This window comes from Apiospora marii, assembly GCF_038362585.1.
Source record: "Apiospora marii strain CBS 49790 chromosome Unknown utg000001l_segment0_segment0, whole genome shotgun sequence".
Lineage (NCBI taxonomy): Eukaryota > Fungi > Ascomycota > Sordariomycetes > Amphisphaeriales > Apiosporaceae > Apiospora > Apiospora marii.
In genome coordinates, this window is record NW_027117372.1 from 3658952 (window position 1) to 3675414 (window position 16463).

At 54.7% G+C, this 16463-nt stretch overlaps 7 protein-coding genes across 7 annotated transcripts; 5 read left to right on the top strand and 2 right to left on the bottom strand.

The window, feature by feature from the left end:
- Nucleotides 1–1662: 1662 nt before the first annotated feature.
- Nucleotides 1663–3700, top strand: PG985_001190 (uncharacterized protein; the record flags this gene model as incomplete). Its single annotated transcript, XM_066820959.1, has 2 exons — nucleotides 1663–2075; nucleotides 2131–3700. The coding sequence occupies 2 exons, from the start codon at nucleotides 1663–1665 to the stop codon at nucleotides 3698–3700; spliced, it is 1983 nt and encodes a 660-aa protein (XP_066691838.1).
- Nucleotides 3701–5246: 1546 nt separating this feature from the next.
- Nucleotides 5247–6647, top strand: PG985_001191 (reverse transcriptase; the record flags this gene model as incomplete). Its single annotated transcript, XM_066820960.1, has 1 exon — nucleotides 5247–6647. One exon carries the CDS (start codon nucleotides 5247–5249, stop codon nucleotides 6645–6647), a length of 1401 nt encoding a protein of 466 aa, XP_066691839.1.
- Nucleotides 6648–6864: 217 nt separating this feature from the next.
- Nucleotides 6865–7934, top strand: PG985_001192 (NAD(P)-binding protein; the record flags this gene model as incomplete). The annotated part of the gene is made up of 2 exons (XM_066820961.1): nucleotides 6865–7553; nucleotides 7622–7934. 2 exons carry the CDS (start codon nucleotides 6865–6867, stop codon nucleotides 7932–7934), a joined length of 1002 nt encoding a protein of 333 aa, XP_066691840.1.
- Nucleotides 7935–8443: 509 nt separating this feature from the next.
- Nucleotides 8444–9121, top strand: PG985_001193 (uncharacterized protein; the record flags this gene model as incomplete). Its single annotated transcript, XM_066820962.1, has 1 exon — nucleotides 8444–9121. One exon carries the CDS (start codon nucleotides 8444–8446, stop codon nucleotides 9119–9121), a length of 678 nt encoding a protein of 225 aa, XP_066691841.1.
- Nucleotides 9122–9245: 124 nt separating this feature from the next.
- PG985_001194 (efflux pump antibiotic resistance protein) lies at nucleotides 9246–11149 on the bottom strand (the record flags this gene model as incomplete). The annotated part of the gene is made up of 4 exons (XM_066820963.1): nucleotides 9246–10083; nucleotides 10144–10284; nucleotides 10386–10736; nucleotides 10839–11149. 4 exons carry the CDS (start codon nucleotides 11147–11149, stop codon nucleotides 9246–9248), a joined length of 1641 nt encoding a protein of 546 aa, XP_066691842.1.
- A 1243-nt stretch (nucleotides 11150–12392) lies between these two features.
- PG985_001195 (FAD/NAD(P)-binding domain-containing protein) lies at nucleotides 12393–14348 on the top strand (the record flags this gene model as incomplete). The annotated part of the gene is made up of 2 exons (XM_066820964.1): nucleotides 12393–13575; nucleotides 13651–14348. 2 exons carry the CDS (start codon nucleotides 12393–12395, stop codon nucleotides 14346–14348), a joined length of 1881 nt encoding a protein of 626 aa, XP_066691843.1.
- A 917-nt stretch (nucleotides 14349–15265) lies between these two features.
- On the bottom strand, nucleotides 15266–16285 carry PG985_001196 (ATP-dependent RNA helicase-like protein; the record flags this gene model as incomplete). The annotated part of the gene is made up of 2 exons (XM_066820965.1): nucleotides 15266–15743; nucleotides 15855–16285. 2 exons carry the CDS (start codon nucleotides 16283–16285, stop codon nucleotides 15266–15268), a joined length of 909 nt encoding a protein of 302 aa, XP_066691844.1.
- Between the last annotated feature and the right edge of the window lie 178 nt (nucleotides 16286–16463).

The window sequence follows — 16463 nt, forward strand, 5'->3', positions numbered from 1 at the left end:
GTTGTGGCACTGGTCAGGTTACCAATGCTTGTCCTTAGTGCCAAAGCATATCGCGGGTACATGGGTAGCGTTCTTTTGCATCCAACCTCGAGAGACATACGTGCATGTGCTCAGGAACAAACAATCCGTCCTGTTTTTTTGTCGTATGAAAGAGGAGTCTGTACCTGGCTGGTCAGGAGCATCAACCTTTAGTGGATGCGCAAAGCTGTAGGATAGTGGGCACCTCTTGGATGTACGCGCTTGCATGTATGGGATATTCAAGAATAGCACCCAGGTCAATCAATGTATCAATCAATTAATTAGAGCAGAGGAGTAGGCAGGCTGGGCCGAATGTACCTACAGAAGGAAGGGACATGGAACATTGAAGGATTGATTAGTTGCGAAACCAGGCACACACAAGTTCGTATCGTTGCTGTAATAGGGCCTTGTCAATGACTTGACACACCACCAATAACAGCGATACCCTCCATCCCTACCTCGCCCATCCTTCCAGCCAAGCGGCGCGCGGTAGGTGGTAATGCCCCTGTCGCGGGTTTCCTGTGAAAGTACTCGGGCTTTATGCCATCAGAAGGGGGACAGAGAGTCAGGTCAGTTCGAATGGGGGAAGGGCAATAAGTCATCATCATTGACCCATTCTCTCTCATCACATTTGCCCCGGCCTCTCCTTTGGACAAAACTCCCTCTCTTCCACTCTCTCCTCCCCCCTTGCCACACATTCCGGTTCGGCTACAGCTACAGACCCCGATTTCGATTTTCATCCCATCAGCTTTGGTCCTCAGTCTCGACAATCTCCATTGCATTCAATCACAGCATCCCCCCGGCTAGCCTTGAGAACATCCATCTGCTGCTGCCACACCGAAGAACTGTCGTCCCGCAATACCTAGCACGCATGGCCCTCGGTAGAATTCATTTATCGTGATCGCCCGAGCTCCCCCCCGTCCATTTCTGGATCCTGCCCCTCCGGTGGTTGGTTCTTTAGTCTCTCGAAGGACCGAGCTTTTCCTACCGCTGGACGAACCAGCGCTTGCTTCTCGTCGTTTGCTTTGCGATGAGATCCCGTGTGTAGGCTCTAAGGTCTAAATAATACCAAGGCATTATTGGGCTGGCCACAGTCTTTTTTATTTTCCTCGACACCATTTTAACTCTATCCATTTCGAACGTCGCGCAAAGCCTCTAGCTGTACGGTTTTCCCACCTCCTCCTGGCTCGCCTCTCCCGGTCGCCAGTAGTGTCTTAGTGCCCGCCCAGTAGTAGAGATACTTCGTCATTCAGCTCAGCCCGCGCGCCCGTTCCTTTCCCCCACCAAAAGGCCCGGAAAAGAGCAAGAAACGAAACTGCGCCTGTCAATCACCACAGCCATCCCCTCCAATCGTTAATAAGGCATTTTTGGGTGGGAAAGCGAAGACTATCGGATGACTTGAAACGGCTTATTTTACTATTTCTCCCATCATTCCCCTTCCCCCCCATTCTCCGCCTTCCATTCTCAACTCCGCCTCTTCTCAGGCTGTGTCGCATTCCATCATATCACCCCTCCGATCCCCACTGTGGCCTTTTAACAAGCAACGTCCTAAGCTGCATACCGACTCACGACGACACTTGCCACACTCAAACCCCTCTAAACGCCGATAACCTGTAGCCGTTCTCATTAGATCGCCCGCAAGTTATGGCGGCAACATTCAGGCCGGTCAATATCGAAGTGAAACGGGAGGATAGCACCATGGCGCCCTCCCCGACGACTCCAACGCCGACCAAGGCAACGTTCAGTCAACGTCCCTTGCCGACATCGCCATTTCCCCAAGCCGTCCAGATTCCCGAGAGTATCGATGAGAAAAAGGTACCGCATCGCGAGAACTCGCAACAGTCCAGGAAATCTCGAGGCGATTCGGAAGATGTTGGCATGGAAGATTCGGACGGAGAGGGTCACGGCGACGACGGGGCTGGATCCGATGACGAAAGTGTTAACGCCGATGGGACGAAATCGAATAAGAAGAAGAAGTCGCAGAGATTCTACTGCACCGACTACCCACCCTGCAACCTTAGCTTCACAAGAAGCGAGCACTTGGCAAGGCATATACGGTAAGTACGCTCGCTGTGGCCATCCTATGCCCTCAATATACTAACTTGGAGGAAGAAAACATACGGGCGAACGCCCATTCCAATGTCATTGCTCGAGGCGATTTTCGCGTCTGGATAACCTGCGCCAGCACGCCCAGACGGTTCACGTTAACGAAGACATTCCCATGGATTCTTTAGCCGCAACAGGCACTCGATTCCAACGGCAGATTCGGACAGACCGGGTCCGTCAGCCAGGCAGAGCTCGTGCCTCCACCGCAGGAAGCATGGCTGGTCCAAACCGGGGCCATGGAAAATCGCTCTCTACCTCGAGCATCGGTTCCATGGGGTCTAATCTCAGCAGTCGTGAGGATGCTCGGCGACGGCCGCCGCCCCTGGTGATGGCCGACCCGCGGTCACGCTTATCACTTGAGTCCTACCACAGTGCCGGTGGTGACAGTCAATACTCCTATCGAGCCGTGTCTCCTAGTGATTTCAGCACACCTACTTCAGCAACCTTCTCGACAGGTCAGAGCAGCCCGAGGTGGTCTGGAATCGCCTCGCCAACTTCGTCTCATTCTCGATCTCAGAGTATGTACACTGGTTCGCGAACCCCCGGAAGGCGCCTCAGTGTTCCGTCGGGCGGCAACCCCTTCCAGTCTCCTCATGGTGCGAGCATCGGGCGGCCCTTGTTCGGCCACTCGCCGATCAGTGCCACAAACCAAGGTGCCTTCTCTCCCGTGGCCAGCACTTTAGGATCGCCAACATCTTCTGTATTTTCGCGTCGGGACTCTGTGTCCAATGCTGCCGATGAAGCTTGGCGTCGCCGGACTTGGCACCCCGACTCCAGCAACTTCAATCCCACCAACACAAGCAGCCGCCTAAGTCAGGTTATTACGCCGTCTCAGTTCCAAAGTCCTGTCACCGGGCCCGTAACGGTTGCCAACCCTGCGCCACAGAACTCCGGAATCCGCTTGCCCGGTATCGAGTCATTTGATCCCCTGCCACAACGACCGACATCGCCCCTGAGACGCAACCCCTCGCCGATGATGATTGATTCTGAGTCTTCGCATCCACCGGCGCTCCTTCCGGCCGCAGAGAATTCGTCTGAGGGCAGGCGGGGGACTGCTAATTGGGACATGGGGCTCCATCGAGGTCTCACGCGGCTTGATATCGCCTCTAACACGACGCCGCCGCGCGATGGTGCTGGAACTTGGGCCCAGGAAGTGCACCAAGCTGTCGAGGCCGAAGCCGACAGAGTCAGACTGAACCCACCGACAGTTCGCTTCAACGATAACGTGATCATTGAGAATGGACATCCAGGCCCTAGTGGTGGCAACAGAGCCTTCCACCAACACACCATGTCAGCACCATCCTTCACTCACAATAGAGAGGGTAAGCGCCATGGATGGTATAACGGTCCCGTCATCCACAATGAAGGCCCCCCTGAGAAGATTGCCCGAGTCGAACGGGTCGGGCGTATGGTTCACCCCAATATCAGTCACTTCGCGGGGTTTCCGGCCAGACAGCCCCCGGTGCCTCAGCAGCCAGCCCCGGCCAATAACTCCACCGACAAGGACAACATGCTTCGCCTCCAAGCACTTGTAGCAGTTGCCACAAGCGAAACCAATGCCACCGCTGCCTACTAGAAGCCCTTCTCGACATCCTTTTCCACCCAAACCCAAACACAACTCACTACGGTCGGATTGTCCCGGCATCGCTTTCCATTTATCCTTACACTTGCGGTTCTGCATTTATGACAACATGTCTCACGAACGTTTCCCGACTTATGACAACCATATCCCCTATCATGACGCCTCTATCTGCATTTCAGGATGGCTTGGCTTGCTTCGAGTATTTGCAACGGTGTTCCGGCGTTTTTTTCTTCTTCTTCTCTTTGTTATCGGGTATACGAATCACCTACATTCGCTGCTTGGTTCAGATCCTCTCACCTCTTATCTGGGCATACGAATCCGATCCCGCCGTATAACTTTGATGATTTCATACCAATGCATCCATCAGCCGCGGCGGATGGTCTGATCTTTCAGCGCCTTAGACGTCTTGATCGACGGTATTGCTTTATCGTCGCACGAATTTCCTTTTTGATGATTGATGAACAACCCAGATACCCATTCATTCTAAGATGGGGGTATTCCAAGACGAAGGGACATAATTGGTGGTCTTTTGATTTATACCCACTGCATGGTTTTTCAGACAGGCTCGTATAGTATATATGTATATATGCGATGCCTGGTGGATGGATTGGCTTGGCTGGTTATACAGGGCCTGAAGGGTTTTGGACTAGTTGGTTGCTCCCCGATATTTGATGATTGATACCCTGAGTTTATTTTTCCCCTTTAGCGGAATCGTTTGCCTTATGGCCATCGGGTTAGGGTGCTTGTTCTTTCCCCGGTACGTTGTTCGTATCTACTCATATCTGGGGACAGCCCAAGGATTTGTTGAACACGAGCGATAGATAGACACCACTAGCTTCCTTTTTAATGAGCAAATGTCAAACATGAAAACCCTCGAAACATTCTGATACGATGATGATTTGTCTTTTTTTTGTATGGATTGATTAGCGGGAGGCTTGGGTCTCGTCACATTGATGACTGATAAGTTAGAGGCCGCTAGATTGCACTGTTGAACCAAGCAACCGAAGATGGCGCCTAATCTGATCCATGGCATAGTTGACTCAACCAAGAGGGCATGTTAAGCCATTGCCAGACTGAACGAGTGAATGAAGAAGGATGACTATCTCCGATACATGTGTAGATTGTTCTCGCATGGTGCTTAACCTACATATGTTTAGGTGCAGGGCACACAAAACGTGCATTGTTCGTGATATCAAATGAATCCTTTTTATGAACCACTGGGGAAACAATTTGAAGAGGAAGAAGCACTCAGCATCAACATTAAACGTGTGGCATCCATAGGAGGATCGCGAACCTTCGGCTGGGCCCACGGGAACAGATAATCTTGGATATGCCAGAACCTTACTGTGTTCAGCAGCATCTGATTTTGGTAAACAAACGAGGAAGGCGCGACTGGATTGGTCCCGCTTTCACAAGTTTCAAGACCTTACTACTACTTCATGTCACGTAAACCAAATCCTCACTTCCCAATGACCGTCTGGTCCTGTTCGTTGTACCGTACGGAACCAACAGACCAGGCCCATGACAACACTTCGCCATGATGGACCTCCCTCAAGAGACGGCACTTCCCGATCACGATGTACGCGGTAGCGGAGGCCAGCCTGAGACAAGCATGACAGACAACAATGACCAGGAGGTGTCAGATTCCACTTCCGAAGGCGAGAGCGACGAGATACTGAGTCCGGGTTCTGGTTCCTCCTCGGAAGAGGCAGCAGGCCACCAAAAACCTAGGGTGATCCTTGGTACACCCATAGACGAGATGTATGAGAACCTCATAAACGAGATTGAGCCCGATGTGAACGCGATAGTCAAGCTGCCAAAGCGTTTGTTGCGTTTGCTGATATCACCTAGACCGGCGATTCCTACAACAGAGACTGCAGCAGACAGTGCTGCAAAGACTGCTGCGCCAACCACCATGAAAACCGAGCTTCCCGCTTGCCTCAAACCAAAAAAGTCCCGCGTGGAAAAGCCGAAAGCAAAGAAAAGAGCCAAGAGGAGTGAGAGGAAAGTGCAAGCCATACAAGCATGGGCGGAAGCCCGACTAACAGATCCCGACAGCGACACCGACGAGACCGAATCTCCTACCTTCGAGAATCGGGACGAGCGGGCGGCTGTGCAGAGAGCCAGTAGGCTCATGAACCCCGAGAGTATGCACACGCGACCCAGATTTGTCTTCTGGACTGACGGCTCCGCCAAAGACCGTCCTGCACAAATGCCTGCTTTCGGGTCGGCTGTTACTTATAAAAGACCATTTGGCAACGACCAGCAGTGGGTTGGCTTCGCCTACAAAATCTTCGGAGCAGGTAAAGTGCTCAATACCGAGTTGTTCGCCATTGCAATGGCCCTCCGGATTACCAGTCAGGAGGCCCAGCTTTACCCCGATCGCACGGCTTCCTTGCAGGAGCCCGGTGCTTCTGAAGGCGAAGAAGTCTTACCGAAAGTCTACATACTCACAGACTGGGCCGAGGGTCTGACCTGGATCAAGCGCTCTATCGATGGGGCACCAGTGAAAGACGAGATAAGCGCCGCAATCTTGCAGATCATCCAACAGGCTCTGGAGAGCCTCGGACGCCTGGGCGTGCTGGTTCGACTCTGCTGGGTCCCCGGACACGTCGGCTTGGAAGGCAACACGCTTGCGGACCTGCTGGCAGGAGCAGCCAGGAAATGCCATTGCGTTGACTCTCCTCACCCCCGGAATCCAAGCGAGTCCTTTGAGGCCTTTCTGATAAGTCCCGAGAGAAATATCCCAGTAGTGGGGGGCGGTTCTTCTGATGGCTTGCGTGAATCGAATGACTGGGAGGAATTCCAAAAGTTCTTGGATGGCACACTGGAAGAGCGGAAAAGTGTCACAGGCGAGGAGACTTTCGACTACGAAGGCTGGGAAAGGATCAGAAGGATGATGGACGTGATGGGACTGCCGCGTTCCTCTTCTGAAGCTTAATTCGGGAATGGTAGAGAGAAACGAATGAGATGGGTGGATGATATTGGACTCTACCCCGCCAAGTTGCGTCACGCCTCATTCGGCAGGCACTTCATGGATGGCACGGTGATTGAAAGTGGAAGCGATTTCTGATCGCCCCTTTGATAGAAACATTACTTAGGCTTTAGGTACTTTCCCTGAATGACCAATTAGAATATTCATCGAGCAACATCCCAACATGAGTTTTTCCAGCGATCCTGTTCCAGGTTTGAGCGTGACTTTGAAAACCGTTGGCATCTTGGTGATCAGTTACTACCTGTACAGTGCAGCTAGTTTTGTTGCCCTGTACCTAAAGCCATCCAAATTGCCACGCTATCTGCACAACACCGATGGCAGGTCTGCATGGGCACTTGTCACAGGAAGTACCAGTGGGATAGGGAAGAGTCTCGTATACGAGCTAGCCGAGAGGGGTTTCAACATTGTTGTGCATGGGAGGAACGAAGAGAAGTGTGCCAAACTTGTCGAAGGCTTGCGGGTGTCGTTCCCAGCACGGGAGTTTCGCATACTGATCGCAGACGCCGAGCGAGTCGCCTGCAGCAACTGCCAGAAGAACGATGCGGTCGCGAGGGACGAGAAGAGCGTCGACTTCGACGCCGTCGTTTCGTCGCTGGAGGACCTAAACCTGACGGTCCTCGTCAACAACGCCGGCGGCGGTCCTCGGGATCCCACCTTCGCGACCCTCGACTACTTCCCGGAGCAGCAGGTCACGTCGACCGTTTGTCTGAACCTGTTCTTCCCGATGCACCTCATGAACCGGTTGATCCCACTTCTGAAGAGAAACAGCCCTGCGTTGATCATCAACATTGGCTCGCTGTCTGACGTTGGAATTCCGTACCTCGCACCCTATTCGGCAAGCAAAGTATCACTGTGAGTTACGAAATCGGCCAGTGGGTGTTTCCCCCATAAGAACTCTACTGATTCTTTGTACTCTGTAGAATGAGCCTCTCAACTGTTGTGGCGCGCGAGATGCGCATCGAGGGCCACGACGTGGAAGTCCTGGGCGTTCGGGTAGGAGCCGTGACGGACGTGTCGCACACCTCGGCCGCCGCCTCGTTTGCCATGCCGCAGGCCAAGACGATGGCGAAGGCGGCGCTGTCGAGGGTCGGCTGCGGCCGGTCGAACGTCATCGGGTATCTCCCGCACGCACTCCAGGCGTGCTCTTTGGGATGGCTGCCTGGTTGGGCGGCGGAGAGGCTGATCGAAAAGGTCGCGGTGCAACAGAGAGACGAGGAAATGAGACAGAAGTGAAACACCTCCGTGGCATCGAGGCTGGCGAGGGATTACGTACGCCCCGTTTCTGAGCGTTGTACAGGCGAACCTACACTTTGCACATGAACCCACTGGAGGAGGACGGGACATTCTTACAAGCTGATTAGCTAGGAGTTTTCAGTATCTGGCTGGAGCCTAGTCATACAGCAAGCGAATGACAGGGCTTGCCGTAGGCACGTACCTGTTACGGCGCTACGTTGTGCATCTGCAGTATATGACAATTCAGCTTGCCTCGGGTAGCGCCTTCCAATTCATGTCGTACGGAACGCCCTGGTGAGACTTGGCCAGAGATTGGCTAGTATGACGGGCGTCTTGCATGATGTCAATACAGCACCTTGATCTAGACCTAAGGCCTACTCACCCTCGACATAAATACCGACGCATCAGGCCAATGCCATTCTGCCTTCTTCTTCTCACGCATGGTTCTGCTTCGTCTGCGTCCTGTACCCACATCACACCTGTTACGACCCTACCGTCATTATTTCACAATGCCCATCTCGAGATACGGAGTCTGGCGAGGCACGGCGACCAAATGGGAGCCCACCGAGCAAGACAACGACCATGGCCACATCACCTTCACTGACGGCGAAGATTCGGACCTCGACTGCGCCGTCGACGTCAAGTCCAAGGACCGCGACTCCCGCCTCGTGTTCTGGGACGTCGCCTCCTTCGACAAGGACCACCCCGTAGCCCAGAAGCTGGCCCAGCTGCAGCCCGGCTACCACGCCATCGAAGACCACACCGCCCAGGGCCTGGGGCTCGACTACTACCGCAGCCAGCTCGTCAAGCCCCAGCAGGGCCGCATCCTCCCCTACCACGAGAACGGCCCCGACAACGACATCCTCGACTTCCTGAACCCGATCCTCAACGCCGCCGTCGCGCAGGGGGCCGACATGTACCTGTTCGGGAGCAAGTACAACAGTAACAATTACCAAGGCATCCACGACATCCACATGAACCAAGGAGACGCCGGCCACTTCGCCAAGGAGAACGGGGTATACCAGGACGGAGGCATGATTTTCAACTTCAAGGAAGGCAGCGGTGAGATGGAGGGTTGGCAAGGTGTATTCTTGGCATTCGCTACACAGGCTACCCAAACAGACTCGGAGGGCAATGCGATGGGACCGTCGTTTGCACAGATCCTTGGCACTTCTTCCAAAGCCTAACTTGAATCGTTGGCAGCCCCATTGGGGGACCAGACGAGGTATGAGGAACTACGGTGGTAGTATATGTCCCCCGCAGTAGTCTGGTACTTTGGCAGATAGGGTTTACACAATACCTAAGGAATTCTTATGCAAGACTGCCTATCGGCGTCCCTCTTTGTATGCCAGTTGCATGACCACTAATGCCAGGCTCATCAGGATACGTCTCGCCCTCCGTATCTGTGCCCCATCCTTCTCTCTCGTCCTTGGGCATTCTGACAAAAGCAAAATCGATCAAGAGCCCCGCCACTGCTAGACCAACGCCAAAGAAGAGCGCTGCCCGGTACCCCCTTACCGGATCGACCTGGTCCTTGGTGAGTTCTGTCTCGATAGTACCGGCGAAACCGAGACCGAGACTGTTGCCGTAGAGGTTCAAGGTGCCTATGAGACTGCCCGCGACGCCCTGCTGCTTGCGGCTCACGCTGTTGCTGGCGATGATCTGGGCCGCCACGTAGACGAAGTCGGGGCAGATGCTGCCGACGAGTACCGCCGGGAACGTCTGCGCCCAGTACGTCTGCTGCACGGGCATGGTGGCCAGGAGCAGGTTCGAGACCACCATGACGCCGATGCCGATGGCCATGATCCACTGCGCGGCGAGGCGGGGGATCAGCCAGGCGGCCAGCCCCACGGCGACGACGGCGCCCACCGCAAACGGGATCCAGCCCACGGCGGTCTCCATCACGCTCCAGCCCCGGAGCTCCTGCTGCCACGAGATCATGTACCAGAGCGAGATGCCGAAGCTCATGTAGCTCAGCAGCACGACGAAGACCAGGGCCGTGAAGGTCGGGGTGCGGAATATGTCCAGGGGCATGACGGGCTCGGTGGCCACAAACTTCTCCCAGAGGAGGAACGACGTGAACAAGGCCAGTGACACAATCAAGCAAGCGATCTCGTAAGGCGTTTTCCAGCCTACCGATGGTGCTTGGCTATACAACGAGTTAGCGAGTGCAAGGAAGCCGTCAGCATATTTTAGACGGTAGACTCACTTCCAGCAGAAATTGAAGAGCAACAGACTTCCTAGCCCCAAACAAGCTCCCATGTAGTCGATCTTACCCCCTTTATCGATGGGCTGCTCTTTGGGCAAGAGGAGCGCGAGCCCCCCGAACACAAAGAAGCCAAGTGCAGCTCTGAAGAAACAATCAGCGACGGTTCTTACTCAATATATGGACTGCGCATGCTCCTCTACCCCTTTATATTAGAAAAGGGGGGATGCATAGGGGCCACTTACATGAAGATGAACAACCACTTCCACTCACCCCGTGAGCCGGCAAAGACGCCAGCGAAAAGGGCCCCAAGCCAGCCGCCGATGGGTGCGGCCGAGGCGAAGAATCCCATGGTGACGTTGCGGGACCGGCCGGGGGGCAGCATGATGGTGATCATGGCGACGGCGTTGGGCATGACGAGCCCGCCGCCGACGCCCGTTAGGGCCCGCACCGCCACGAAGCTCTCGTACGTCCCGCAGAAGGCGTTGGCCACCGAGAAGACGACGATGATGGCGCCGCCCAGCAGGAGGATGCGCTGGTGGCCGTAGACGGCGCCCAGGCGGCCGCTGATGAGGACGAAGGCGCCTTGGGTCAAGCTGTGGGGAATTTGCAAAATCACATGTCAGAAATCATTTTATTTACTCAAATTCATCGTTGCTTCTACTTCTTGATAAAATCATGTCATTGAGACACCATACCTGTATGAGGCCGGCATCCAGTTTGCCTGGCCGGGGCCCGACTTGTGACCAAAGTCGCGGGTAAAGGTCGTCCCCGCAGCAATGGTGACAAAATTGGAGATGAACTGAACGACATTGGCACAGATGATGAGGGTGGTGATGAGCGTCCGCGAGGCCTTGCTCAGAATGTTGGACGGTGCCACGTCAAAGATGCGTCGTCGGGCTGAGCCAAGCCGAGTTGTTGGAGTTGTGGGGGCCGACCCCGGGTTGTTGAGTGCGGGGAGCGGGGTGAGCTCGACGGTGGTCGTGGTGGTTCCCGACACGGTAGCCATCGTGATGACTGCCTGTTGCAAGTTGATGATCTTCTATTCAATGTCACAAACAGGGTTCTTTGGCAGCATTTGCAGATCCGGCCCAACGGGTCTTTTATACATGATACAATGCAACGTTCTGCGTATGACTGACAAGAGACGCGAGCAGCTTTGTAAGCGTTGACGCTGATGTGGTGCCCATGGCCCACTTCCCCATCACCCCGGAGTGTCGTATCGAGCACCCCGAGGAAGAATGTTGAGCCTCTGCCTGCTTTGCGGGATCTGGGATCTACATGGCGAACCTGGATGGATGGCGGACGGACGGAGCTAATCGGATTCGGGCCTAGCCTCACTTGATTCGTAGATACTGACGCGTAGATACATACAGTCCATAGTGATGCATAGTCCCCTATCTTGATGGACTCTGTATAGAACAATCAAATTAATTGATTAGTCCTTGTTTCTGGAACGGAGATCCCTTTTGAGGAAGCCCCGGCTTTCGCTTGTCTTCGGTACGGACCCGGCAGCGAGATGCACGAGGAAGCCGATATCGAGCAATGTCTCGACGGCCGGGTCAATTCCAAGCGAAAAAGGGGGGTGGGTGATGCAGGCCAAGGACCTCTGCTGCTGCTGCACCCTTCAGTATGCTCCTGCACAGTTCAAGTTAATGAGCTCGACTTGCGGAGATAGGGGCGGAAAGGATGTTGCTTCTGCTGCAGCAGCATCCACTCGTGATGTAGATCACATTGCAGTGGGCAGTGGGGTATAGTTGAACAGTTGGCAACGTCCTCCTCAATTCTCCTAGTTTTACCCCAAACTCTGCTGCTGGAAGGTCCAACCCCGCAAGTCAGCTAATGGTAGTGCCTAGGTGCCTAAGGATTGATTAGAAGGTGCGCCCATTACTGCGCCCATCACCCATCTTCAAACATGCTACCGTACAGCCCGCATTAGTTGCCGCCACCGTCCTCATCTGCACAGAGCTGACCATCCATCAGCTTTTGTGCATCTCTACCAAGCCCAAGGCGATGCAAATGCAGTCTTGCGGTTTCGGTCTCCCATCTCCCATTGACCCTGTCGCTGGCCCCTGCTCTTATTGATGGGAAGCAGGGCTCTGTATAAGACAGGCTGCGATCCTCCCTCCACAAGCTAGCATCGTGTCTCTTTCCCTTGTGTAACAGTAGCTCATCGCCCCAAGCCCTAACTAAATCTTGCACCACATACTGCAGTACTGCTCTACCATAATTCGCCGGAACCCGTTTGAACCATGACTGAAGTTCAAGTGAACGGTACTCTCAAAATCCCCCCGAGCAACCGCTTGGAGCCCAATTCCTTCAATGTGGTGCCCGCAGAATTCCCTCAGGGCGAATTTCCCGCCTCTGTAGAGGTCGATAAAATAGCCGACGAGTTCATTGAGCACTTCAACAAGTATCTAGGGAGCCAGGATCACCAGGCTCTGGCTGACCTGTTCGTGGAAGACGGTCATTGGCGAGACCATCTTGGCCTCTCGTGGGACCTCCGTGGCCTACGCGGCAAAGATAAGATTCGCAAATACCTTGCCGCCAATGGCAAAAGCCTGAAACAAGTCAGCATCGACAAATCAGTATCACATTTCTCCCCTGCCGTTGCACCCATCGATGCATTTGGCAAGTCGAAGTGCATTGCCTTCGCTCTAAAGATCGTGACAGAAGCAGGCACCGGGCAGGGATACGTACGGCTGATCCCGCAGGATGGGGGCTGGAAGGCATTTGCTGTTTACACGGCGCTTCGGGAGTTGAACGGCTTCGAATCGCCCCAGGGCCGCAACCGTCCAAAGGGGGACGAAAACAGAGGAAGCCACGGTTCCAACAACTGGAAAGAAGCCCGCGCCGCACAGTCCAGCTTCCAAGAGTCGGAACCGGTAGTCCTAATCATTGGTGCCGGTCAAGGGGGGCTGACTTCAGCTGCCCACCTGAAGATGGCTAATGTTGAGTCTCTTGTCATCGACCGGGAGACCCGGATTGGGGACAACTGGCGGCAGAGGTACAAGCAGCTGATATTGCACGATCCGGTCTGGTTCGACCACATGCCTTACATGGACTTCCCAAAGCACTGGCCTGTCTTCACCCCCAAAGACAAGCTCGCCGAGTTCTTCGAAGCCTACGCGATGCTCTTGGAGCTGAACGTCTGGACACAGACGAATATGACCTCGGCCACGTGGGATGCTGCGAAGAAACACTGGACAGTCACAGTCGAGCGCCAAATCGGCGATAAGACGGAAACTCGCACCTTTCATCCACGCCACATAATCCAAGCGACTGGCCACTCGGGCAAGAAGAACTTTCCCACCATCAAGGGGATGGAAAGCTTCGGCGGGAACTTATGCCACAGCTCAGAATTCCCTGGGGCCAGCCCTAAGTCAGGAGGAAAACGCGCCGTTGTCGTCGGATCTTGCAATTCAGGGCATGACAGTAAGACTTTATCTTCACAACCCCTGATCGGGGCTTTAAATAATCTGTATCGTGCTGTACTAACTTCGTGACCAGTCGCCCAGGATTTATACGAAAATGGCTACGATGTGACAATGGTCCAGAGATCGTCCACTTGCGTGGTCTCGTCGGATTCCATCGTAGACATCGGTTTGGCCGCCCTCTACTCCGAAGGCAAGCCTCCCGTGGACGACGCGGACCTCATACTCTGGAGTCTCCCGAGACCTGTCCACAAGGCGATCCAGCAGCAAGTAGCGGCCCTCTCCATCGAAAACGACCGCGCCACCCTCGAGGGCCTCACCAAAGCCGGCTTCAAGCTAGACAGCGGGCCCGACAGCGCCGGCCTCTTCTTCAAGTACTTCCAGCGCGGTGGCGGCTACTACATCGACGTCGGCTGCAGTCAGCTCATCATCGACGGCAAGATCAAGATTAAGCAGGGCCAGGAGATCACCGAGGTTCTGCCCGACGGTCTGCTCTTCGCCGACGGGTCGCGCGTCCCGGCCGACGAGATCGTCTTCGCCACGGGCTACCGGAACATGCGCACGCAGGCCGAGGAAATCTTCGGGTCCGAGACGGCGGCGCCCCTGCAGGATGTCTGGGGATTCGACGAAGAAGGCGAATGGCGGACCATGTGGCGCCGCAGCGGCCATCCGGGCTTCTGGTTCATGGGGGGCAACCTCGCGCTCTGCCGCTACCACGGCCGGTTTCTGGCGTTGCAGATCAAGGCGCTGGAGGAGGGCTTAATGACATACTAGACGCTTACGCCTTGTTTCTACGAGGAAGAAGAAAGACAGGATCCCATCGTTATTCTGGCATATCATTAGATATTCATAGCACTAGTAAGAGAGCAAAATACATGGCAAGATTTATTATCATCTCGAAGACTATATTGGGGTATCGTAAAGAAAGGGTTAAATGTACCCGGGAAACTGTGATGACATCGTCGATCTTGCCTAAAGGGCCGTCGTCGTGGCCATGAAAGTCGGTGAAAACACTCCGGTGAGCGCCCGCCCATATCAATTCTTCTTCTGTCCTGTTTGCGCCTGCAAATCCCAGGCAACCATCTAGAGCGCGCCGAACGTCATCGTCCTCTCCTAAGGGGGCTCCTGGTAGCAACTTGCGGGGGCTGTGTCAAGGCTGCTGTTGAGAACTGAACCGAAATGAAATACAAAGTCATAGTAGAGGACTGTATAGAAACGGAGACGATGTGGTGCAGGCCCAAATCGCAGATAATACTTCTGGCCGTCTTGTGATGGTCCCATTGTGTTCGTGTCAATCGCTTCATGCCTCCGTTCTTTGCTCCTGCTGTGGAGATATAGGCATCGGCGAAAATAAGGGTGTAGGCTTCGACGAGAAGGGGGGTGCTGACATCGACGAAATAGGGGCGTAGATATCGCCGAGAAAGAAATAACCATGTTTGTTCCAAAAAAAATCATTGTTGTCTGCTTGTCTCCAGAACCTTTTGGAGCTCGAGCTCGCCTTGGGTGCGTTCAAGCTCACGCTAGTTGTGAGCCCACTCACAATATATGTGTTGGGCAAGAACGCTGGAAAGGGACGACAGACAGATAGCGCACGGGTACAGATGACCGGGGAAGCTTCTTGCGGAGAGGGCGTTGGTAGCCGATGCGAATTCGGTACATGATATCCTTATTGTTGGCCATCGTGTACTTGCTCATAGCCACCTGGCTATCGCCTCATCCGGTCTTTCCCCCGGGAGCTGGAAACGTTCGCCAAGTGCTCGAGCCATGTGCCTCTGGAATAGGTCGTGAGGATCGTTGGCCCCGTCCAGGTTGATAACTTGGTGTTCGTTGGTCCCGTCCAGGTTGATAATCTGGTGTTCATTATCGACGTTGCCCCCGGCCAGGTCGATAACGATGGGATTGTCGGCGTGAGCACCAGCGCGAGCGCCAACGTGAGCACGAACTCGAGCAAAAACTTCAGCGTGGGCTTGAGCGCGGGCTTGGATGCGGGCTTGGACGCGGGCTTGGATGCGGGCTTGAACGTGGACTTGAGCGGGGAGGGGAAGGCGACCTGGGGGGTTGGGGGCGTTGATGGGAGCGAGGATGGGAGCGCCGAAGGGCTGTAGGCGACAGGGGCAATTACTCCACTCCTTGCCACAGGCGTAGCAGAACTGATACGAGCATGGACAACTGTAGGGGAGACGAGTTAGTGCCACTGTTCCCATTGACCGAAGAACAATGAAGAAGCACAAAAGGACGAGAAGGTGAAGAGGCACAAGAAGCAGGTTGGGGGGAACTTACGTCATATGATTGCAGCCATGAATACGCTCGATGATGCGACCGCAACGGCTGCACTCAGCCCAACCCTGCTGGCGCGCGAAAGCCCGGACGGCGACGGCCTCGCTGTTATCACGGGCGGCGCGACGAGCCGCGGCGGCGTCCTCCTCCTCCTGAACTCGACGATCGTGGCGCTGAATCAGCTCGTCGCCGACGAGCGCCTGGACGATGAGGCGTTTGGTGTCGATGGGGAGGCGGCAGCAGCTCGCCGGGAAATTGCCGCCGTTGAGGCTGACGTTGACGAGCGTGGGGAGACAGTCGCTGCAATAATAGCAATCGCAACCCATCTTCGCGTAGGGGAACGCGACGGGCTGCAGGCAGCCAGTACACTCCGGGCGAGGGCGCGGAGGCGCGGCGGCGGCGGCGGGCGCAGCATTATTTGCTCTTGAAGCCATGGTATCGGTTTGGGTTTGCGCTTGTTGATGGGAAAAGATGGGGTGGTTGACAGAGAAAGAAAAAATGCGGTGCTCTCTTCGATTATTTTATCAGTTGAGTTGCGGTTTCCGGAGCTGGTGTAGAAGCTGCCTTCCTTTTGGAGTTGTGGTTCCGAGTTGGTCAAGGAAGGTGTTCGTG